This window comes from Babylonia areolata, chromosome 11 (genome assembly GCF_041734735.1).
Source record: "Babylonia areolata isolate BAREFJ2019XMU chromosome 11, ASM4173473v1, whole genome shotgun sequence".
NCBI classification, from domain to species: domain Eukaryota; kingdom Metazoa; phylum Mollusca; class Gastropoda; order Neogastropoda; family Buccinidae; genus Babylonia; species Babylonia areolata.
Genome location: NC_134886.1, coordinates 15,910,695 through 15,936,897, shown reverse-complemented (window position 1 = coordinate 15,936,897; position 26,203 = coordinate 15,910,695). Strand labels below are relative to the sequence as shown.

General features: G+C 45.0%; 1 protein-coding gene across 1 annotated transcript in view; it reads left to right on the top strand.

The window, feature by feature from the left end:
• The window catches only part of LOC143287572 (uncharacterized), an 80,677-nt gene that overhangs the window by 49,405 nt on the left and 5,069 nt on the right, over positions 1-26,203 (top strand). The window contains exons 2-3 of the mRNA XM_076595669.1: positions 10,832-10,969; positions 25,827-26,028. Coding sequence (XP_076451784.1) covers positions 10,832-10,969; positions 25,827-26,028 — 340 coding nt within the window. The remainder of the gene's footprint in view (positions 1-10,831; positions 10,970-25,826; positions 26,029-26,203) is intronic.

Here is a 26,203-nt window from a genome sequence, read left to right as displayed (position 1 = left end):
GCGCTGCGTTTCATGTTTCAAGTTTTGATTATCCTTTCACTCATACTGGGGTATGTAGAATGAGTTACTACAAAACTAATGATTTCATCAGTGCCCTGATAATGATTTCACACACACACACACACACACACACACACAACACACACACACACACACACGCATGTTATGTTACGTTATGGAGTCTCCCGTCGGTCCGACGGATGAGTAGGCAGGCAGGCTTATCTGTCGGTGTGTGTCCTCATATGGGAGAAGAGGCCGATTCTGGATGCGCAGCACTTCCCACAGGTGTTGCAAGGGAAAACGTCTCCAGAAGTTGAGCCCTGCTTCCTTCGCTCACGCTTCTCCTCAGTGGCCAGTATTCTCTTGTTTTCAAACGTCTTTATGCTACTAGAGCACAGCATCCTCCAGCGACAGCGGTCAAGGGCATCATTATCCCAGGAAGCGATGTCTATGTCACAGGCTTTGAGGTTTGTCTTCAATGTGTCCTTGAAGCGCTTGCAGGGTCTTCCAAGTTCACGGTGGCCTTCCTTCAGCTGGCCATACAAAAGCATCTTCGGGATCCTGTTGTCTGTCATGCGGACAACGTGTCCTGTCCAGCGTAGCTGGCACTGGATCAGCAGGCTTTCGATGCTGGGCAGGCCGCTCCTCTCTAGGACCTGGAGGCTGGAGACCCTGTCTTGCCACTTTATGCCGAGGATCTTTCGTAGGCATCTCTGGTGAAACTGCTTAAGTTGTTGAATGTGACGGCGATAGGTCGTCCGTGTTTCACAACAGTACAACACGGTGGTCAGCACAACAGCTCTGTAGGTTTTCATCTTGGTGCTGAGACTGATGCCTTTGTTGTTCCACAGCCTGTTGTTGAGTTTGCCAAAGGCGGAGCTAGCCTTGGCAATGCGCAGCATCACTTTTGCATCAAGGGTTCCGTTGCTGCATAGGGTGTTGCCCAGGTGTGGGGGGATGGGGGGGGGGGAGGCACTGGCGTTCTGTGAGCTAGCCGGTTGGTACATGGACCCGGTCTTGCTGAGGCTGGTGGTGGCATAATGAACTGCATAATGAACTGCATGTCCTCATGGGTGTGTGCAGCAAGTGCACAGTCACCAGCGAAGAGGAACTCTCTCATCAGTGCCTCAAACACCCTGGACCTGGCATGGAGTCGCCACAAGTTGAAAAGTTTGCCATCTGTGCGAAACTGAATGTAGATGCCCCGGTCACAGTCTTGGAAGGCGTCAATCAGCATGGCAGAGAAGAGAATGGACAACAGTGTGGGTGCCAAGACGCAGCCCTGCTTCACTCCATTTACCACAGGGAACGGATCCGACATGTCAGTATTTTCCTGTACTCTCGCTTGTATGCCATTGTGGAAAGACGCAATCAGCTGGATTAGGCTCTCTGGGCAGCCGAACTTTAGGAGGATCTTCCACAGACCATGGCGGTTCACCATGTCAAAGGCCTTAGTCAGGTCTACAAAGACCATGTGGAGCTCCTTGTTCTGCTCACGGCACTTCTCTTGCATCTGGCGTACAGCAAACACCATGTCACATGTTCCCCTGCCTGAGCGTAAGCCGCACTGTGCTTTAGGGATGACTGTGTTGGAGACATGGTCAACTAGTCTGTTCAGTATGATGCGGGCGAAAATCTTGCCGGCGATGCAGAGGAGAGAGATTCCACAGTGGTTATAGCAGGATGTTTTGTCTCCCTTCCGTTTGTAAATGTGGACAATAGAAACATCCTTAAAATCCTGGGGGACCTCCCCTCTCTCCCAGATAGACTGGAACAGGGCGGTCAGCTTGTCTGTCAGCACCTCGCCTCCATACTTGTAGATGTCAGCCTGGATTCCATCCGCTCCTGGTGCTTTTCCTGACGTTGTCAGCTTCAGGGTCTTCTGGGTCTCGACCTTGGTGGGAGGGGCAGCTAGCGAGTCATTGACTGGTAGCTGTGGGAGGGCTGCAATTGCCTCGTCAGATACGGACGAGTCCCTGTTGAGGAGGGTGTTGAAGTGCTCTGCCCAGTGGGCAAGGATGTCTTTCTTGTCTGTCAGGAGGGTGGTCTGGTCCGAGGCTCGGACAGGGGTTGATCCTGTGACTCTCGGCCCATACACAGCTCGGAGACCATCATGGAAGGTCTTCATGTCGTGAGCATCAGCAGCGGACTGAAGCTCCGGAGTTTCTATCCCACCAGGTGTTCTTCATCTCACGCAGCCTCTTCTGTACGAGTTGCTTGGTTTCCAAGAACTGGTTCTCCTTCCTCTGGCAGTCTTTATTGGAAATGTGATCCTGATGCCGTATATGCAGTGTGTTCAGGAGCTTGGAGATTTCAGAGTCGTTCTCGTCAAATCAGTCTCTGTGGCTCCTCTGTACAAAGCCGAGTGTGTCAGCTGCTGCTGTGTACACAGCATCTCTAAAGGTGCTCCATACCTCTTCTACATCAGTCGATGCAGGAATTTTTTGGAGAGCTACTTGGATTTGCTGCTGCAGCACGTCCTTGGTGATAGGGAGGCAGTGGATGTTCAGCTTCCTATGGGGTTTCTGCCTTGCTGGTTGGAGCTTGCGTGCAAGTCTGATGTTCATCTTGCTGCGTACCAGGCGATGGTCCGACCAACAGACTGCTCCTCTCATGCAGTGTATAGTGGAAACATCACCTCTGTCCCTCTGCCGGACAATCACATAGTCCAGCATGTGCCATTGCTTGGAGCGGGGGTGCATCCATGTGTTCTTGTACTTGTCCGCTTGTTGGAAGAGGGTGTTGGTGATGGTCAGTCCATGCTGCGCACAGAGCGAGAGCAAAAGCAGTCCGTTGGAGTTGCACTTGCCGGTGCCATGCTGTCCTAGGACTTTTGGCCTCGAGGAAAAGTCCACGCCGACGCGGGCATTGAAGTTCCCAAGGATGATCAGCCTGTCCTTTCTGTCTACCGCTGAAATGGTGCGGCTGAGCTCCTCGTAGAAAGCTTCTTTGATGTCATCAGGGTTGGTCATCGTCGGGGCATAGCAGCTGATGACTGTGGCGAAGCGATCCTTGGACAGCTTCAGACGCAGGGTCATCAATCTGTCGTTTATCCCTTGTGGAAGGCTGTCAAGCTGTCGTGCAAGTTTGGTTCGTGTGGCAAAGCCCACGCCTGAGGTTCTTGGGGTGCCATCTGGCTTCCCAATGCAGTAGAAAGTGTAGCCTCCTCCAACTTACTCCAACTGGGTTTCACCCGCAAACCTGGTTTCGCTCAGGGCTGCTATGGTAGCGATCAAGCATTCTAGCAATGAGCGCTGTGCGTCTGTCTGGTCTGTCGTCTCTGTCTCTGTAGGTCAGGTCAGGGGCATAGCCCTTGCTGCTGGTACCATGTAACCCAGTACTACCTGCCGCATGTGAAGTCTCCCAACGACGGACCAGGCGGAGGAGGAAACCTTTCCCAACGGCTGTGAAGGCGGAAGAGGATGACCAAAGGGCAGGGGGAGCTCTTATCCTTGGCTGGAAGTCCCCCTAGGAGACGGAGCTCCGAAGAAAAAACCTGCACATGCCGAGGCCGTCCAACACGTGGCAGTATCTGCACCTGTGGGACTGTGAGCGTCGGTAGGCGAGAAACCAGGCCACACACACGCACGCGCGCACACACACTAACACACGTTTCAAGTTTTTATTATCATTTCACTCCTTAATGAGGAGTGTGGAGGATAAATTACTACAAAATAATGATTTCACACACACACACACACACACACACACACTGCGCGTAGGCGGGCGTCGACCGGAGCAAACTGCAGTCAAGACAACTGATTATGACTTGGCACACGCAGTCTGCGATTTCTTCGCTCAGAGCAGGTCGTGGTGGAATGACATACGCATGCGCGACTACTTTATTGGGTTTTGTACCCATACACACTTGATATGCATTCAGATAACCAGTATGCATTTATTTCTACAAAATTCAAACACACTCACACACTCTGTCCGTCGTGGTGTCTCTCACCCAGTCTGTCTCACTCCCTCTGTTTCTGTTTTACACACACACACACACACACACTCACACGAACTTTGTTCCAGCGTGCTCGCCGCCTTCAGTCGAAAACGTGACTGAAAAACAACCAAAAAACCAAACCAAAACAATAAAAACAACCCCCAAACCACGTTTCTTTTGCGTGTATTGCCCCCCCCCCCCCGGAGCTCCCTGTGTGTGTGGTGTGTGTGTGTGTGTTTGGAAACCCCCACCCCCAGCTCCCTGTGTGTGTGTGTGTGTGTGTGTGTGTGTGTGTGTGTGTTCTGTCTCTTTCTGTGCACCCAAAGAACACGTGTATTTGTCAGTAACATGCTGAACACACTGGATATGAAACCGAAGTCACGTTATTTGTAGTCCAGCAAGTTGCAACGCCGCGACAAGACTGAGGAAATGGAAATATATAAGGTTCAACAACTTGATTAAATCAATCCTGGAACATGTTTTGGGGGCATGGAGGACGTAAATCAAACTTCAAACACAAAGAAATCGTAACAGGAAATGAGTCGGTTTTAACAGTGGCTTTTTAGTTTCCCCAAAGACGAGACAGGGGTTGACAACTTTTAAAACTTAAACTAAATCATAAAGATATCAAAGTTTTACTTAACTGATTTGATAAGTTCACTAAAGTTAGAATAAATGATTTCCTTAAAATAAAATGCAGAACATTTACTACAAATATAACCCCTGTCTCTGTCTTTGTCTCTCAACAGAGAGGTAGTTCACAGAGAGAGAGAGAGAGAGAGAGAGAGAGAGTTTGATGTGTGTGTATGTATTTGGAAATACGTAATTAAACTTATGTTTCAGTATGTGAGTGTGTTGATGTCTGTGAGTGTTTGCATCACATTGTATGCTGTTTCATACGCGGTCAGAAAGGGGAGTATGATGTCGGTGAGCTTTCAAGCGGAGCGCAGGTATCTGTGAAACAGATCCTTTTTGCGACATTGAAGCCAGATGGATCAAGTTAGGCGGACATTTTTCAAGTAGCACAGGTGTGTGTGTGTGTGTGTGTGTGTGTGTGTGTGTGTGTGTGTGTTGTTGGAGTATTGGTGTGACCTGGTTTTTTGGAACGGTAAAATCTTTCATGCATTCTGCTTCAGTCAACTAAGTGAAAATGGGATTTTTTTTCCTTTTACATGCATCATATCATGCGTGTATTTTTCAAATTAACAATTTTGTCGACTTCAATAGCAGTGGAAACTGTGTATGTTTTCGATGTCACTAGTTGTTTATTTGTCTTCTATTTCCAGTGAACTGTAAACGCATACACAAGCCGCTGCGAAACATGAGAACTGTGTGACATATGCTAGTTGGACATGCCCAGTGGAAAGGTGTAGCATGGTCGGTTTGAAGTCCTACAGCTGCGGACTGAATACACAGTACATGCCTTTTCAAAACTCGGTTATTGCTTTCTTTGATCAGTTAATGAACGGTTTCCAGTGTTGAGCAGCTGTTTATCAGCAATTCGGATTTCAAACCATCGTGACTCTATGTTGCTTCCCTTACATTCCGCTTGCTACTGCAGTCCGTGTGTGTGTTCGTTTGTTCGAGTTGTTCTTTTGTTGAACGTGTATCCGCAACAATGTTTTACTGACGAAAATCCACCCTCGTGTGTGTGTGTGTGTGTGTGTGTGTGTGTGTGTGTGTGTGTGTGTGCGTGCGTGTGTGTGTGTTTGAGAATGTGTGTGTATGTATTTGGAAATATGTCATGACACTTGTGTGTCAGAAAAGAGGTGTTTATGTCTGTGTGTTTGTGTCATAATGTGTACTGTTTCATACGTGGTCAGATGAGGAACTGAATATTACTATTTGTATGGATGTGCTTTGAGGCGCGTGCGCGTGCGTGTATGCTTTGTGTGTGTGTGTGTGTGTGTGTGTGTGTTTGGAAACTGATATGTCCATTGTGACTTGTATGGATGTACTTCAAGCAGAAACTGATCCATTTGCAGCAATGAAGGCAGATGAGTCAAGTCAGAACACAGTATTTTTAGTTTCCCAGGAGTTTGGTGCACATTTTTGTGATCTTTACTATGTGACGACAGCGGGAATCAAGAGAGTTCAGAAGGTTCTCAAGTGAAACACTGAAACACAGAATAGATTATCTCCATCAACAATTTCAAAACAGCAGCTGAGAATGTTTTCAAGTATAAAGTATGCTGAATGGTTATTAAACACACACACACACACACGCATGTGCACACATATGCACACACACATACACACGCGCGCGCGCACACAAACACACATGCACACACACGCACGCACGCACCCACCTACATATTAAACGTTGTCTTCAAAAAGACCCACTGTGTACAAATAGAGAACGGACTCGAAAGCACTACAAAATAATTTTTTCTTTGTAGCGAGTATTGGTCTGAAAGACCCACGACAGAGGATTAAGTAGGTGAATAAGGAAGCATGGCCGGTGTAGATTAAATTAATCGTCATAATCAAAGATCTGGACTCTGTTGTTCCCCTGGTTTCACCAGCAGCTGATCGTGTTTACAAAGGGTCTTTTCTCCTCCGGTTTGAACCGGCTGATGAAAAGACTGTAAGGAAAATCTGCTTAAATGCAGCGCAAAAGTATTGTAAAATCGACCCCATCCCCTCAGCTGTTTTCCTTGATTGTCTTGATGTCCTGCTTCCGTACATCACTCTTGTTGCTAATGATTCACTTCTGTCTGGTTGCTTCCGTCTGTTTTTAAACATGCAATTGTGCGTCCACTCATAAAGAACTGAAGCCCTCCTTAGATCAGAAGATTTTGAAAAATTACAGACCTGTCTCAAAATTGTCTTCCTTCCCAAAATGTTAGAAAAAGTCATTCTCTCCCAGCTTCTTAAGCACCTAGAGCAGAACGATCTTTTTGACCACCATCAGTCTGCTTACCGACAAGGCCACAGTACCGAAACAGCACTCCTGAAGATTGTAAACGACATTCTGTGCGGTTTTGACGAAGAGAAAATTTCAGTTCTTGCTCTTTTAGATCCTACTGCAACAATTGATACGATGACATTCTTTTGGCATTAACGATCTTGCTTTTTCCTGGTTTCAGTCCTACTTAATGAATCGAACCAAGACTGTCTGTGTAAATGGCAATTATTCTAACGAAACTCCGTTATCATTTGGTGTCCCACAGGGATCAGTCCTTGGCCCTGTTCTGTTTATTCTATATGCTACCCCACTGTCTGATGTTATAAACAGTCACTGTCTCTCGCGCGAGAGCTTCGCTGACGACACCCAACTCTATCAGTCGGCTACTATTGCTGAAACTGATAAACTGATGACACAAATGCAAAAGCGTATAACAGGCTTGAAATCTTGGATGACCTTAAACAAACTACAAAGACTGAACTGTTGCTTGCTTGCCCCAAGAAATTTATGAACCACCCGATTCTCCCTCATTCTTTTCTGGTAAACAATACTGTCATTCCTGTCTCCAAATCAGTGCGGAGCCTCGGTGTCTGTCTTGACCACAGTCAGTCATTTCAGCAACACATTTCAAACATTTGCAAATCAGCTTATCTTGAGTTGTGAACAATTAGTTTTATTCGTCATTACCTGTTTATGGAAGCAACCAAAATGTTAGTCTGTGCATATGTTTTGTCTGGGATTGATTACTGCAATTCTGATATTGGCAGCATTCCAAAAACATCACTGGATAAACTTCAAAGAGTTCACAACAATGCTGCTCGACTTATTTTCAGATCCTCCAAATTTGAACATGTTACTCCTCTCTTCAACTCTCTTCACTGACTACCAGTTTCAAAAAGAATTGAATACAAACTTTCTGCTTTGACGTTTTCTGCCCTATCAAGCTCTGGTCCTCGGTACCTCTCTGACCCCCTTGAAGTGTACATTCCAACTCGTCACCTTCGTTCTGCTTCTGATACTAGGCTTTTAAAAAACCCTATGGTAAAGAAGAAACAACAGGGTCAAAGGTCTTTTTCTTTACAGGCTCCATCATCGTGGAACAAACTACCAGAACATGTGCGTCATTCTATCTCGCTGAAATATTTCAAGTCTGCTCGGAAAACACATCTTTTCCAACAGCAATAACAGCAGTTGTTTTGGGTTTTTGTTTTTCAGTTTCCCTGATAGGGTGTTGGGTGCATGCTTTGTTGTGGAGAGGCTGTTTGCCGTGTGTGTGTGTGGCGGGGTCCTGGTCAGCGTCCGTGCGTTTATGTGTGTGCGTGTCTGAATGCATGTTGCAGGGATGTGACGTTTTCTGGAGGGCGCCATGGGTGGGTGGGTGGTTTCCAATGTTCATTTGCGTGTTTTCTGGCACGTGCTTCCGTGTGTGGGGGTTGGGGCAGGTGCCCGTGGAGATCGGAGTATCAAGTTGATGGGGAGGCAGGAAGTTATGAATGAAATGTAAAGCGCTTTGAGCAGTATTTCTGGAGAAACGCGCTATATAAATGTGCATTATTATTATTATTGTTGTTGTTGTTGATGTTGTTGTTGTGGTTGTTGTTATTATCTGCTCAGTGAAACTGATCGGGAAATCGAAACTCGATTCCGAGTTAATACAACAAACGGCCTTTTTCACTGTTGAGATTCCAGGCAGTAGACCTCTCGGCGCAATGCTGTCACTGTTGTTTTCTATTTCCATGGTCTTCATTCCTCCAGTGTTTTTTTTTTTTCTTTTTTTTTCTCCTTCTTCTTTTTCTTTTTTCAATTATCAAAGTATCTTTCGCAACGTAATTTTCACAGGTCAGAAATTTGATGGTTCATAAAGAAAACAGCATTGTAAACAAGTAAAGAAGAGCAGATGAAAAACACACTTTAACAGGTAGATTGCTCACCTGTATTTGTGCTCCGGCCAGGTCTCTGAAGTTCGACACCGCAGTGTTGATTCAAGACTTGCGTGACTATGTAGAGCTTTAGGATCGCGTGGGACCTGTCCAAACAATAGAAGAGTGGTCAAACGTTACTCAGCAGTTCAAGAACAAACCTGCAAATAGGTGTGGAATATATATTGTAGTAAAAGCATGCCGCGGTTATAAAGCGAGCAGAAAAGAACCCGAAGTGAGTAATTGCTGCTGATTATTATCCTTCATTGTAACTGCTCGTAGCAGTGTCAGTCGTTCGTTGAACATTATTTATTTCTTCTGTCCATGGGTGTGGCCTTTGGTCATGGAGAATCCTCTGCATTTCACACAGCCACTCGTGCCCGGTCATATCACCCAAGGAAAAACACTGTGAGCAAAAAAAAAAAGCGGCTTTTTTTAACGCCCGCATGTGTGTTCTGAAAGAGAGAAAGAGGGGGAGGGTGGTCGCATGGGAAGGGTTTCTGGAGGAAGCAGGGATTGGGTGGAGTGAGGTGAGTGGTAGAGTGTTATTACGCATCCAAAAGAAAGACACAGATGCCCCACTTCCCACCCTTGTCCTTTGTCTTTCATTTCACTTAACATATTCAACGGCAAGACATAGCATTTCACCAAACCACCATTCCCGTTACTGAACATAATGTGATGGTTGATCTACTTTGCAAATTCTGCAATAAGGAGAACGAAAATGAAGTTCATTTCGTACAACGTTGTGGACCTTCTTTCAATTCTCTAAATTCCCTCATCGGCGTAGATTAACAGTACTCATCTCATGGCATCGGGCATGAACAAACTGCACGGAATTTGTCAATCGATTTAAACAATCATTTAAAGCGTTCTGGCTGCGATCAACTCAAGTTTGTTTATTGATCAATTTGATGACATGCTGGATATTTATGTTTGTTTTGTTTTGTTTGATGATCATGTAATTGCACCATTTCATTAGGGACAACGACCTATACTTGAGTAAATTATCCGTATTTCTTATCTAACCCCTGTGGACCAACAATAATGAGGACCAAAATTAAAAAAAACAACAGCAACAAACAAACAAACAAAACAAACAAAACAACAAAAACAAAACATGTAGTGTAACAAAAGACGTATACATCACAATAATGACAACAATAAAACATGACGTGAAACAAATGACGTGTACATCACAGGACCAACATTAATGACAACAACAGAACATCGCAAGACCAAAAGTAATGACGACAATAAAACATGGCGTGAAACAAATGAGGTGCACATCACAAGACCAACAGTTCTAACGACAATAAAACATCGTTTAGGACCAACAGTAATGACGACAATAAAACATCGCGTGTGACAAATGACGTGTACATCACAGGACCAGCAGTAATAACGACAATAAAATATCGCGTAAGACCAACAGTAATGACAATGAAACATTGCGTGTAACAAATGACGTGTACACTACAGGACCAACAGTAATGACTACACTAAAACATCGCGTAGGACCAAAAGTGATGACGACAATAAAACATCGCGTGTAATAAATGACGTGTATATCACTGGACCAGAAGTAAGGACAACAATAAAATTATCGCGTGTAATAAACGACGTGCACATCACTGGACCAGAAGTAATGACGACAATAAAACATGACGTGAAACAAATGACATGCACATTACAGGACCAAGAGTAATGACGACAATAAATCATGACGTGAAATCAACAGCATGTCCCTTACAGGACGGAGAGTAATGACGACAGTAAAACATGACGTGAAATAAACGACGTACCCATCATAAAACCAAGAGTAATGACAATAAAAAATCACGTGAAACAAATGACATGCACAGGTGTTGACACTGTAAGGCTGTAAAGGAAGCAGTCGAGTTCTGATCCAGTGTGTATTATCTGCATAGTGATGTATAATGTCCTTTCTTTTGCGTTCCTATTTTGCGATACTGGTGCAGTGCCATCCGTTTTGTCAGTCTGTTTGCCGATCAATCAGTCAGTAAACCAGTCAGTCACCCATTCCATTTCTGATTCCAGAGCCGCTGCCTATGAAGCTGAGAGCGCTGCCGCAGTCGTTCTGGCAGCAGCCTAACGTGACTCAGCAGGTGTCTCCGGCCACCATGTTCCCCGTCCTGCCACCCCTCTGCCACAAGGATACTGGGGAGGACATGGCTGGTGAGATGGAGAGACAGACTTGTGTGTGCTGTGTGTGTGGGGGTGGTGGTGGTGGTTGTGGTGGTGGTGTGTGTGTGTATGCGTGTGTGCGTGCGTGCGTGCGTGCGTGTGTGTGTGTGTGTGTGTGTGTGTGTGTGTGTGTCGGGGAATTTGTACGTATATACCATGGTATTTACTCGTTCTTCCGGTACTTTCTTTCTGTCTTTTTTCTTCTTTCTTTCTACATGACCTGGTCGGCGTGTTTTCTTCTCTATTTATCTGTTATTTATTTGCAGGTCACTCAATAATCTGCTCCTAAATGCACAAGAACACGGTCACTTCCACATCTACAGGCAAATAAAAAAAAAAGTCGGTTACCCATGTCAGAGTTTGGTAGTAACAAAAACATGATGATACCCAGCATGCACGCCGCCTCCCCACTCCCCATGCCCGCTCCTCCCTCCCACCCTCAACTGAAACGAGGTCAAGATCGACTTTGCTCGCTGTTGCTCAGTATCAAGAAGTGCTCAAGCATGTTGCAACCCACGAACGTAGAAGACAAAGTAAATAACTGCATGTGATTTCTCTGGACTATCTGTGGGCAATCATACGCTGTGTGTCGTACTGGGGTAAAGCGTAGTTATCAGTGTGTAAAGGTCTCAAGAAGCGTGGCCAAACAGGTTCCCCAAACGTCTAAGCAGCTAACGCCCATGGGAATAACCCTCAAAGCCAGTAATGTTATCTTGCAGTAAGGGTTGCTAGGCCGGGTCTGTACCCATATATTTTCTGTCGCCACGTTTCCGTGACTGAAGTGGTCCACCTGTCGCCATCGGCACAAGTGGGAAACCAAAAAGAAGAGTTGGCAACACAATATGTGCCATGATGGTTTATATCTGAATTTATTTATTTATTTTTAAAATATGTTCCTCTGTTGGGAAACTTTGATGTGAACCATCTTGTATTATAATTATAAAACAGGAATATTTCATCAGCAATTTTTTTCATTGCCCAGACTTGAGTTTGCTCGTGTGAATGTGTGTGCGCGCATGTGTGTGTGAGTGCTCGTGCGTGTATTTATGTATGTCCATGTGTGTGTGTGTGTGTGTGCGTGCGCGCGTGCGCGAGCGTGTCTGTAAGGGTTTAAGAGGGTAGGTCTGTTTGGGGCGAGACCGGGACGGCGTAGAATTATGTGATGGTACGTTGTAGGCCTAGTGTGTGATAATATATATATATATATATATATATATATATATATATATATATATATGTGTGTGTGTGTGTGTGTGTGTGTGTGTGTGTGTGTGTGAGAGAGAGAGCGAGCAATGTGACGATTTTTCGAGCCCTACTCATTAACATAGAACTTTTCTCTGTTGACTGTTGGCGCTGGGATGGCGACGAAACGACATCGGGTGTGGGAGTGGGGTGGTCGGCGTGAGGGAAATGACCCTTTGACGTGCAAATAAAAAAAGTTCTGGGACTACTCTGTTAACTTGCGTCTTGGTTAAAGGACGCTCTGATGACGTATGAAAGCGATCTCAGACCTGGTAGCACTCTTCAAGTTCACGCAAACGTATTTCATTTGCCGATTTGACGATATGGAGCTGTTTTCAAAGCTCTCCCCCCCCTTTCTTTTTTACGTCAGCGATACAGACTTGTCTGAAGTCCGCGCGCTATAAAAACCTAATGGAAGGTGGGCGACTGATCTCTGTTTTAACTGCTGTTCGATTAGTGTCTTTTATTGCCTTCAGGTTTTCTGTAGCTTTTGCTTCTTCTGCACACATGCAGTCCGGCGGCACTTTTGGTGAAGAGTCCCCAGAAACACGTGATTGAACCATCTTTCGTTCATGACAAGACAAATAGTATTCGAGTTGTCTTTACCCATGGACAATGCGTTGCTACAGTACTAGGTCACGCGTGCAATTTTCTAACCTGTTATACTGGGTTGAAATCGGCACGACTTTTCGTCGACAGTGGTTTAGGTTAGTTACATATCAGTGCGAATGCATGCATCTTGTGAGGACACTGTTTATTGTTTTCACGTTCAGGATGTTGCTGGCCGCCCTTAAAAGGTAGAAGTCCCAGTTCCAATACCGTTTTTTCTCTTTCGTTACACATTGAATGGATGCTGGTCGTCTCAGGATGAGACGATTGACCAAGCGCCTCTCTGGCACTCTTCGAAGAACCGGCAGTGACAAAGAGTTTTCCCTGATAAAATTTTGTGGAAAATCCCACAAGGTACGACTGGTAAACAAACGCGCAGACCTGAAGATATATTGGAGAACAGTCTGAACTTTACTTGCACAGGCAAATCTATTATGAACACAAATAATAACAGTACAGTACAATACAATGCAACACAATAGGGTATGATGAAATGCACTGAAACAATGCAACACAACGCAACGAAATACAACACAGTATAGTATCTGTTCTGTCTCAGTATATGGTTGAGAGTCTTGAAATCTGGTCATATCTACATTGTTGCTCCTTCCTTCAAAATAAGTTCTTTCTTGATGTACCCTTCCACCCCCTTCTCCACAACAGTCTTCAACAAAAGTGTCCACCTGAAGGAAAAGCAGGAGAGAAAAACAGGTCAGCAGCATACTGCAGCTCATGAAACAGTAATAGCACACTCCCAGTGCTCAGCCATGTATTGATTAGCCCCCAATTGATTGCCCGGGACATGTTCCCAACTATCTTTGGGAGGAGCCCAACAGTGTCAATGTCATGTTACAGTTGCCACCCTCACACCCCCCCCCCCCCCGCCCCACACCGCCAACTCTACCCGTCCCCAGACACCACCACTCGCTCACGTGATGGTTGAATCGGGGACAAGCAAAGTAAACCCTTTGTCAGGCCATACCTGTGTCAGCACAAAGGGTACGTTTGTGATAATTTATCACGGTAAAATAAAAAGAGAGAGAGAGAGAGAGAGAGAGAGAGAAAGCAGCTAGTTGTTAACTGTCGGACACAGCCAATTCGTTCACACTGAACTCAGGCAGACACTGCCGAATACAGACGCAGCAAAACACTTCAAAGCGGCGTTCTCCTGGCCACGATGACTAATGGTTTTTGTTTTTTATCTTACTGCAGTCAGTCTCTTTTTTTCCCTTCTTTTTTGAAGGGGTATGGGGTGGGGGGGGAGGGGGTTATTTTGTTTGGCCAATGCATCTCGGCTGTGTGTGTGTATGTGTGTGTGTGTGTGTGGTTGCTTAATTGAAGGTTTTATGGTCACATGAAAACAGGAGTTCACAGGTGACTTTGTGGAATGCTGGGGGAAAAAATACATATGCAGCTGCACATCGATGGCAAGATTGCAGTATTTTCCAAAAGAGTAAGGGAGGGAGGATGGAAGAGTGAAAGACAGAGAGACACAGACAAACACACAGGCAGACCGTGCCACAAGGTAAATTTGCACGTAAAATCGTGCTTTTCTCTTCAAAGAATATTATCTAATGGAACGCTTTTCTAGTCAGATAACACATCCGACGATACGCTTTTCAGCGCTCATGATATTGTCAATTATGCAGGTCAATAAAGCGACCCCAGTCACATGTTATAGATAAAAAAAACCCAGTATATTTCTAGGTCTTTGGCTCACGCAAACGCTATTTATCCGTTTTCAGCGTCATTGATATGGTGCAGTCACATATGCATGGCTTCTAAGTATCGCAAGAGGTTATACAAGCAACAACAATAACACACATTCGCGTGCGCGCACATACATACACATGAACAAACGAAACAAGCCCAACCCATCTCAACCAAAGCCATAGTAAATCAGCCCTAACCCAACCAGTCATCCAACATCCAGCTAAATCAGCCAAACCCAACCAATCACACAAACAAATCAGCCGTAAACCAGCCAGTCAGGAACCCAAACAACCCGCCAGCCAACAGCCTGCAAACAATACGTCAACGGACCAAGGATGCAGACAGATAAGCAAGCATCGAAAATGACAAAATAACCGATCAATCAGCCAACCAACACACACACACACACACACACACACACACACACACACACACACACATACACACACACACACACACACACACACACACACACACACGCGCGATCAATATAGACATTGATCCACATTATTTCCCTCTCAAATCGTGTCCTGCGCTTAGGATTCATAAGGGGTTAGATAGACAGGACTATATACTTCACGAAAAATCACTTCTACCTCCCTTCCTATTTGTACGTTCTCTACCCGTATACTTACGTACCTGCCAGCCTGGCTGTTTGGATCCATTGTTACCTTTTTATTGTACCTTTGGGGCTCAGTTGAAGTTGTTTGATAAATGTTTCAAACTTAACGGAGAAAAATAAATCACACTCCACACCCAGCCCACACAACCGCACACACTCACAAGAACGCGTGCGCGCACCAACACGCGCACGTACAGACCCGCATAGACAAACACCCAAACAGATACACAGACACACACACACACACAGACACACTCACACACACAATTGGCGACAAACGGGAAGTGGGAACATCAACTGACCTACATCGATCTATGTACGGGTAGGTGTTGGATCGCTCGGCAACACCCCCTTTCCCCTTCCTTCTCTCCCCCCCCCCTCCTCCCTCATCTACCCCATCTACTCACCACCCCCTTCATATTTTATGGATCTATTTTCCGCTCCCTCCCTCTCCCTTCTTCTGTCCCTTTTGCATGTATTGATCAGCCAGATGTTTTACTGTCAGTTGCCGTTCCGGTTGCTGATGATGGGTTCCTGTGTTTCCTGTGGCGTAGGTTGATTGTGATGCGAGACAGCTGCTGGTTATATGACGGCTGTACAGTGCTGTGGTGTGTTGTTCTGTTTGTCAGTCTGTCTCTTTGTCTCTGCGTCTTTCTCTCTCTTTCCCTCTTCCCCATCATTCTCTTTGTGTCTGCCCAAATATATATCTCTTACAGCAATTCCCTGCTGTTAATTTTTTTGTGTTCACATTATCCCTTTGCCATACTATCATGAGAACTGGTGGCTGTGGTTCATGTTTTTGTGACCCTGAATACGGCTTAAAAAAAAAAAATTTTTTTAGATATGAAATGAGGAGGAAAGAACCAGTGCCCCCATATCTCACCCCCAGTATGACTTGACATTTTTTTTCTTCTAAATCTCGAATATGTCAACACATACTCTCTGTCCCGCCCTTCCCCATTTCCCCCTCTCTCTCTTCCATACTCCATCCGATCTCATAGTTTCTTATTCTTATTCTCCTTCTTTTCTCTCCCCCCTTTGTCCACCTCTCTCTCTCTCTCTCTCTCTCTCTCTCTCTCTCTCTCTCTCTGTGTGTGTGTGTGTGTGTGTGTGTGTGTGTGTGTGTGTGTGTGTGTCTCCACGATATAATCGTGGTTGGGATCGACCAGAAGACAGACTGGTTCCAGATACGACAGGATAACTGGATCGGAAAGCAAATAGATGGGCTTAAATATTTCACATGGCCATTTATCGATTTCTCTGGTATACGCACAGAGCCTTTTTGACAAGTGGGCTTCAGTCTTCCGATGTCGGTCTATATCTGTGTCTCCCGTCTATCTGTATCGGTCTTTGACTGTTTGTCGGTCTCTTTCTGTCTGTCTGTCTGCCTCTCTGTCTATGCGTGCTCATGCTTAAGTGCAGGAACATCATTCTCTCATTCCCCCAGTAACTATACGTATGTATGTATGTATGTATGTATGTATGTATGCGTGCGTGCGTGCGTGCGTGCATGTATACAGGCAGCAAACCTTTCAAACCCGCTCAGGCTGACTTTCCGATTACCCTTAGACCAAGAAAAGTAGGTGTGTTTTCAGGAGGGAATATATACTTTTTTTTTGTATACATATATCATTTTAATTATATATATATTATATATATATACATATGATCATATATATGTGTCTCCCTTTTTTTCCTGTTGAAAGACGGAGAAGTTCATTAGTTCGTGTCCTTTTGCGGATTCTTCTCTTTGAATTCAGATCCATTCTAGTCTTCAGGCTGTCCATTTACACGTGCGCGAACACACACACGCGCACGCGCACGCGTACACACACACACACACACACACACACACACACACACACACACGCCCCCCAACCCGTGTATCCCCTACACATACACCTAGCATTGGGTTGATTACAGTTTCCCGCATTTTCATCAGAAAAGCTGGCAATTGACATCCATCGGTAATAGTCTTGTACAGTAAAATCTCATGAGACCCCATGGGCACAACTTCTTCACTACAACCAGTACTCTGCGTCCTTCACAACGCATTTGTTCCACGTTGGTAAGACACCACGCAGGGGATGTGTGTGTGTGTGTGTGTGTGTGTGTGTGTGGTGTGTGTGTGTGTGTGTGTGTGTGTGTGTGCTTGCTTGCTTGCTTGCTTGTGTTTGTTCGCACGTGCGTGCATTCGTCTGTATAAGTATTTATAAATTAAACGCACACACTCCTCGTGCGCACTTGCGTGTGAATTGTTGACCCGTGTGTTCCACATGTTTGCTGTTCGTGCCAAGAGTCTCGCACACCAGCGTGTGTGACTGTGCACAGTACAGGACGGAAGCGCCAATTATGGGCGAAGTTTCCTCAATCCCTGTATGTAGCCCCTAAAGGCTTCCAGGCTGTTGGGACAGGATTTGGGCGTGGGAGCGTGTCAGCTACCTACAATCCTGGGAATGTATTGAGCTGGGATTAGCTGGGGTGAATTTCATGACTGCCGAGCGGTCGTGGTGTGTAGAAGGTCAGATGACCATGGTTGTTGTTGGAACCGTGAGAAGGTTATGCGGCCCGTGTGTTTTGTATTTTGGGGTCTTTTTTTTTTTTAACACTTTTTCGCTATTCTGTTGTTTTTTTCTTCCTAGATTCTCCCTTCCTCCCACTTCTTTCTGGGACACTCGTCCCTTCCTTGCTTCAACCCTTCCTTGATCATTCATCTACTTCTTTCTTTCTTTCTTGATCCCCTCCTTTCTTCCCTTCTTCCATCTTCTTTCATTCCTGTATTCCCTTTTCCGTTATATCATTTCATTCTTTCTTCATTTACTTATTTTTTGTGTATTCTTTTATCCATGCAATTGTGTGTGTGTGTGTGTGTGTGTGTGTGTGTGTGTGTGTGTGTGTGTGTGTGTGTGTGTTCGTTCTTTAGTTTAACGTCTTTTCACTGTAAGTGATATTAGACGAGGGTAGGAAAAAAATCCAGGGGGGTAGGGGGTGGGGAAGAAATTACTGTGTACGCATGCCAGTAAGTGAAAGTGTGTGTGCGTGCGTGTTTGCGCGTGTGTGCGCGCGTACGTGTGTGTGTGTGTGTGTGTGTGTGTGTGTGTGTGTGTGTGTGTGTGTGTGTGTTACATACAGAAAATGATCGATTTAAGTTTTGTTTAAAAAAACAACAACAACAACAACAACAAAAAACATAACAATATAACATCTTTCTAATGAAAAACTAACAACTGTAACAGCGAACCAACTGGACTATTTAACAAGGAGTTGAAAACGTCACACATTAGCAATGGACTGCTGAAGATTGTCAACACTGAAGATGATTTCAGTTCAGGGATACATAAAAATATACAGAAAATGTTTGGTTTCACGGGAAAACATTACCAAAATGATTTTCATAAGAGGCAAATCATTTCTCTAATCTGCAGATGGAAAATGAATTGTTTTAGGACAAAGTATGTCATTAACGTTTCTTGCATATGTGGTGCTCACATAACAGTCGATCATATATCAACTTGGGATATGTTAAAGTGTGTGTGTGTGTGTGTGTGTTTGCGTGTGTGTTTATGTGTGTGTGTATGTGCGATTGCGCCTACGTACGTACGTGAGTGCATGTGTGCGTGTGTGTATGTATGTGCGCGAGCGTACGTTCTCTTCGGCACATGAATATTTACACGCATCAGTGCATATCTTCAAGCGTTCCACACGTGTATGCGCACTTGGTTGCTGCACGTCCCCGGCTTGTGGCGTCTGGTAAAGGAGATGTGGCGGCAGAGGGCCTCTCCAGCGAACAACAATGGATTTGGTGTGGTCAGCTGGGGGCTTAGATGGGGGGAGGGGGGTGTTGGAGATTGGAGAGAGAGGGGGGGTAGAGTGAGAAGAGAGAGAGAAGAGAGGAGAGGTGAGACGGGAGAGATGGAGAGAGAGAGAGAGAGAGAATCGATAGAAGGAAAGGGAATGTGTGTGTGGTGGGGGCGGTGGGGGGTGAGGAGTGTGCGCGTGACACATGTCCACGTGCATGTCTGTCTGTCTCTCCCTGTGTGTGTGTATGTGTGTGTGTGTGTGTGTGTGTGCGCACACACACACACATACACACTTTCTTATGTGTGTGCGTGTCCAGAGAGAGAGAGAGACGAACAGACAGACAGACAGACAGACAAACAGGCAGGCAGGCAGACAGACAGACAAACAGGCAGGCAGACAGGCAAGAGATGGAGAGTGTATTGATCGGCATTCAGTGGGAGGTCTGGTGTTGTGATTGCTGTTTGACATTTTCTCTCTTCCCTCTTGCCACATCTCACAGGTATCGCCCCTTCAGTTAAGCCCTTCTCACCCATACCTGCTATTTCTTTTCCATTTCTTTCCTTCATTTTTTCTTCCCTCTTTTTTCTCTGTGCGTAGTTTTGGTGTGTGCGCATGAGTGCTTGTATGTATGTATGTATGTATGTATGTATACACACACACACACACACACACATATATATATATATATATATATATGTGTGTGTGTGTGTGTGTGTGTGTGTGTGTGTGTGTGTGTGTGTGTGTGTGTACGCACCGGAATTAACCCTCCCCCCATCCCCACCCCGAAAGAAAATACAGCACAGAGGACAAGAACATAGATATACAAAGACGCCAGAAAAGTTTTGTAAAAAAAAAGTTAAAAAAAAAGAAGGAAAAGAAAACGAAACTAAAGAAACAAAAAGCTCACCTGAACTCTGCCCCGAAAACGATCAAAACATTTCGCAACGTTTGATCAAAGTATGATCTGGCCGGACGTGGAGGGGAGTTTGGAGGGGGCCGGGGAGGTGGGGGGGGGGGGAGGGGGGGGGGGTCGTGGTATAGGACATATTTCGACATCACTAACATAGGTGCTTATAGTACAGCACTGTACCTATGCTGACCATTGAGAGTGCAGGGGCTCCGTGATGCAAACATAAACGGCCATTAAGCTGACTGGTCGAACCGGTTTGCTTCGGAACTCGAGTGGTTGCGACATTTGCATCTTTGTAATCGACTTCCTCAGTGTCTGTCTGTCTGTCCCTCTGCTGTGTCCCTCTCGATCTCTTTTCTAACCTTTGTCCTCTCTGTCCTCTCTCTCTCTCTTCTCCTTATGTCTGTCTTTGTATCCCCGTGTCTTTTCTTTCAGGTTCCTCCACTCCATTCTCTGTCTATGTCTCTCTCTTTCTTCTCCTTATGTCTGTCTTTGTATCCCCGTGTCTTTTCTTTCAGGTTCCTCCACTCCACTCTCTCTGTCTCTCTCTCTCACCCTCTCTCTCTCCCCCCCCCCTCTCTCTCTCTGTCTTCCTGTCTCATGACGGCCATGACATCGCTCCATCTGTTGAACTTGACCAGGACTTGACTTTAATAATAATAATAATAATGGTATTTATATAGCGCTGAATCTTGTGCATAGAGAAATCTAAGCGCTTTCGCACCAGTCATTCTCACGCACGCATAACTCTAAAACTGGAGAAACTGAAGACAAGGAAGAGGCAGGGAAGGGAGGCTGTTTCGGGAAGAGGTGGGTTTTAAGGCCAGATTTGAAAGAGCTGAGTGTGGAGACTTGACGAAGCGAAAGGGGAAGTTCATTCCAATTGCAAGGTCCAGAGACAGAGAAAGAACGGCAGCCAACAGTCGAGGGTTTGAATCTGGGTATGCGTAAATGGAGTGGATCCGATGCAGATCGTAGTGAGCGAGATGGAGTGTAGAGGTGAAGGCAGCCACAGAGATAGGAAGGGGCTGATTTGTGAATACATTTGTAGCATAGAGTGCTGATCTTGTACTTTATTCGGTGTGAGACAGGGAGCCAGTGGAGATGTTGCAAAAGAGGAGTGATGTGCTCAGATCTTTTCTTTCTAAGGACGAGTTCAATTTTAACGGGTTCAGACTTTGACTTTGACTTGTGTCTTCCTGTCTGTCTGCCCCCCCCCCCCCCCCACTCCTTCCATCACCCCTCTGTCCTCGCCAGGCCCCACAGTCGACCCTGATGCCTGCAATCTGCCACAATCCTCATCGTCAGTCTGATTGGTCTCTGTGGCTGATGGCGGAGATGGCTGGGGGGACATCAGTGGCTTTTGCTGGTTGCTGGCTGCTGCATTGCTAGCCCCATGGCCAAATGTTCTCTGTCAATGGGGATACTGCCTCCTTGCTGGATGTCATGTTCCGGGATATGCTTGAAATTAGTGTAAGGAATGTAGCCGCGATTCAGTGCTGCGTCAGTCAAACGGTTTTTTTTTTCTGGCAGGTTGAATCCCTGTTACAGAGAAAACACACGCGCACGCTCGTACACACTCACACAGGCCCTCACGTATGCACCGTTATATCACGGACACACACACACACACACACACACACACACACACACGCGCGCGCGCGCGCGCGCGCGCAAACCAACAACAACAACAACAACAAAGCAAACAAAAAAACAACAACAACAAAAAACATACAGAGACGCACACAAACAAACAAACAAACAAACAAGCACACACACACACACATACACACACACACACACACACACACACACACACACACACACACACACTGAAACAGACAAGAAAACAAAAAAGAACAAGAAAACAAACAACAAACAAAAATAAGAACAAAACAAAATAACAAAACGCGACACACGCAATAAAAGAAGAAGGCAAGACGAACATGAGGGAACAGCAGGAAGTACTCCCCGTGTTGCCAGCCCATTGTCAGCCAATAATGACACAGGAGGAAGCAGCGCTGTGTGGTGGAGCACAGTCTTGTCGGCCTGTCTGTCTGTCTGTTTCTGTCTTTTTGTCTCTCTGACTGTCTGTCTGTTTCTCTATGTCTCTCTATCTGTCTGTCTGTCTCTGTTTCTTTCTGTCCATGTCTGTCTGCCTGTGTATGTCTCTCTATCGGTATCTGTCTATCTTTCTCTGTCTGTCTGTCTGTATATATCTGTCTGTCTGTTTGTCTCTATCTGTCTGTCTCTCTGTCTGTCTGTCTCTCTGTCTGTCTGTTTCTGTCTATCGCCCTGTCTCTGTTTGTCTGTCTGTCTATTCTGTGGGTCTCTATATGTCTGTCTCCGTCTATCTGTCTGTCTTTCAGAGATTGTCTGTCTGTCTCTGTCTGTTTCTCTGTTTCTCTCTGTCTGTTCTCTCTCTCTCCCTCTTTATATCTCTCTCACCATCCCTGGGCCATCATCGACTCTTCTAATGCATCGTGTGATTGCCTCTGTGGCCGAGATGGTAATGGGTGTCTGGTAACACTGTCACTACAGCACCTCAGGCAAGTCATTCTCGGCTGGGGGTATGTGCTGCAAGACATTTCCTCCAACTATTATTTTGGTCCTCTGCCATGCTCAGTCGAATGACACTTTTCCCGCACGCATTAAGACGCGCTTGACGAGTATACGCGCGCACACGCACACGCACACGCACACGCACACACACCAACTCACATTCTCTGTCTGTCTGTCTGTCTGTCTGCCTCTCTCTCTCTCAGAATTAAACATGCGCACACTGACTCAGGAAACTCTCTGTCTCTCTCTCTCCTCTGTTTCTTTCTCTCTCTCTCTCACTCTCTCTCTCTCACTGTCTCCCTCCCCCACCCTCTCTCTTCTTGCCATGCCCCATCATCGATCCTCCTTGATGCCTTTTATCTGCCACAAATCCTCTTCGACTGATTGCTCTCTGTGCTGGAGATGGTTGGGGGCCATTGGTGGTATTGGCGCAGTAGAATGCTCGGAATGTGATATATGACCTTGTCTGTAGCTTCGTCAACTGTTTTATTGTAATAATATACCTGATTATGGAATGCATATATAGCAGTTTTGGCACCGCTTGACACACGAAGAAAAAGAGAAGAAGAAGAAAGAAAGAAAGAAGAAAGAAGAAGAAAATAAGTAGTAGTAGTAGAAGGAGGAGGAAGAGCAGCAGCAGTAGAAGTAGTAGTAGCTCTACATTCCTTATCGTACCAGTCGTCTGATCCTATACTACACTGTTTGTTCATACATGCGGTATTTTCTTTAATACATTTGTTAAAGATTTCCAGAGCTTCGTCAATGGTATGATCGATTAAACTAATAGCCAAATCTATCTGTCAGATTTCATCGATATAGTAAACATTTCAACCAGCTCATCTTTACACACAATCTTGTTAATGGTTTGTTTCTTTTCACATATTTTTGGGCTGTTGTAGTTGTCTGAAAAATGTATACACAGTTCAAGTGGCATATGGTCTGAGTCAAATCTATCTTTAACATTAAGTTGACAGCATGAAGACCAATAAGCAGATGTCATTTGACATTAGAATATAGTCATGCACACTGCTGCCAGAATCAGTGATGAATGTGTAGCAACGTTGACGGTCGCCATTACACGCACCATTCAATATCGACAATCCAAATGTAGTACACAAGTTTAGTAAGCATTTTCCATAATTATTTAAACATTTATCTTGTGAATTTCTATTAATACTGACAGGGCGACTTCTGTGCAATACATTAAAACTATCATCGTCAATATCATCAGGAGTAATGTTGGAAGTTCTGGAATTCAAATCACCAGAAATAACAACATAAGGCATTAGAAACGGGCGTTAAATATTGCCGGACTGGGTGGCTTGGCTGTTTGTCAATAATTCTTTTCAGAAAGCACTGGAAACCTGCCAACAGTAGGCTTGTCACATAATAAAGAAAAAGTCGCACCGTCATTCCAAATACATACCTCAAACAAGAGGTTCAGTCACGCGTAAAATTCCCCTGGCTAGAGAAAGATAGAGGTGCTAATCTGACAATACACGTTTCCTTCCTCCATAGTCTCAATCCTCTCAGTCAATGAACGTCTTAGACTTCTAGAGGCTTCATATTGGGAATTGCGTGATGTCAGGCACAGCAGAGTTAATCAGTCTGGACCCACGAAAACACTTCACCCAATGTTTCCACCTGAGACTTGCTTTCAGTCCTGAGACAGCTTTCCAATTCCTGAATGGAAAAAAAAAGAAAAAAAAGAGATTATTTTAAACACCGATTGACTTGAACGGATGTGCGTGCGCGTAGATCTATGCCCATGATAAACTTTGACACTGGAATTTCTCAGCAACATCACGTGAGAAAGAAACCAGACTGGATGGTGGATGTCAATAAAACGTATCCAACCATAACTATTTTGAAAACGGTGATCCTTGATGAAGGTAATAAATATCGAATTTCAGCAATGATTTTGTAATTTACACATTTATACTTTCTTTGAAAGACTCGTGAGTTTATCACTTTATGCCTTTCATTTTCTACGCTGATAAAATATTTTGAATTGATCGTTTCTTTCACTAACATCATAGGAATTGAAAAGATCCCATAAACCTCGGATGAGACTGGTCTTGAGTATTCAGTGCGATATAAAATCCAGTGGATATTCATTCTAAAAGTCTATAAAAAGGAGAAAGGTTAAAGGGAACCAATACTTATGTTCTTGTATACAATTGTGACACACACGCTTAAATAAAAGGGCAAACAGACGTGATTTTATGACAAAGTTTGATTACAGCCTGTCTGCCTTGCTCAATTCTCCTCGTAAATCATCTGAAGTTAAAGTTGCAAAACCTCAAAATCACCGATTGCAAGGAAAAGAAACATATGAGGAGGGCTGCAGTGGTAAGCCCCCATACCTCTCCCCCAACACACACACAGACCTCCCACCCCTCATCGCCCTAACCTTCCTCTCATACTTTTAAGGTATTATCCAGGAACACCTCACGGTCACTTAAGAGTTTTGCCAGAAACACTCTTACTTTCAAACTTTGCATGCCTTACTTCAGCTGTGGCATATATCCGTTCACGGTCAGGAAACTGCAGTTCCTGAATTCACTTTGTCATACACACAATGATCAGATATAGAGTCTGACGCTGACTCTTTTGACAAACATGTTAAGTATTCGGGCGGGCAAATTCTGCCCCAAACAAATTTTCAAAGATGGCTCGGCTGCTGTTGGAAAATAAATAGAAAAAAAGAGAAGAGAAGAAAAGAACCTCGTGTAATAGCCTATATACTTTCTGTTTAATATTCTTTCTTTTTTAGATTGGTCTTTCACATATAGTAACAAACATATTCCAGCCCGTTGATTATTCCACGACCCAATCCGCCAATCGCAAGTAATGTTCCTACTTGCTACATAAAAAATGTTACTGCCGAGAAATGATGAAATGATGAATGGTCAAACATCTCTCTCTCTCTCTGGTTTTTGATTTTGTTTGTTTGCTTGGTTTTTCCCGTTCAGTCAGGTATATTTATTAGTGGAAATCACACGTGAGTCACGCAGGCTTTGCCACGCCTGTTTAGAAACAGCCTGCTACTAAAATAGCAGATTTCAAAATTCTATTTTAATGTTTATTTTATTTGCGTTCACTCTCTTGTTTAGGAATAGACGACTACCACTGAAAAAATGATAATATTATTTCAGTGGGTTTTTTCATGCGCATATTTTCATGATCCCACCCCAAACCAACAGAGGACGATGGCGGGGTTTTGCCCAGAAACGAAACAAACGAAACGAAAAACAAAAAGTGCTGTACTTCGTTCTTGTAGGCCTACGTGTGTGAGTGTCTATAGACCACATGACTCAGTAAACAACAACAACAGCAAAAACAAACCGAAAAGTATCTTATTCTTGTACATGTATGTGTGTGTGCAGACGTGCGCCCAGTGACCCCTCCCCAGGACCAGTGTCCGGAGAGCAGTGGCGGCGACAAAGGGGGCAAGCCAGCAGCGGCGGCCCCAGCTGCTGTTGGGGAACGGAAAATCACCGTGGCCAACACAGACCTGCTCTTCAAGCTGTTCGAGAACATCGGCGGGGACGAGAAGAAGGCGGCAGCAGTGCAGCTGAAGAGAGGAAGGTGAGGGCTACACATCTTGTCTGTTTGGTTTTTACCTGGATGGAGAAGGCAGCTTTATTTGTAAACAGGTATGGACTGACTGTGATAGCGAACACAAAGAAGAAGAAGAAGGAAGAGGAGGAGGAGAAAGAGGATGAGGATGAGGAGGAGAAGAAGATCTAAACAACCTCTTCAT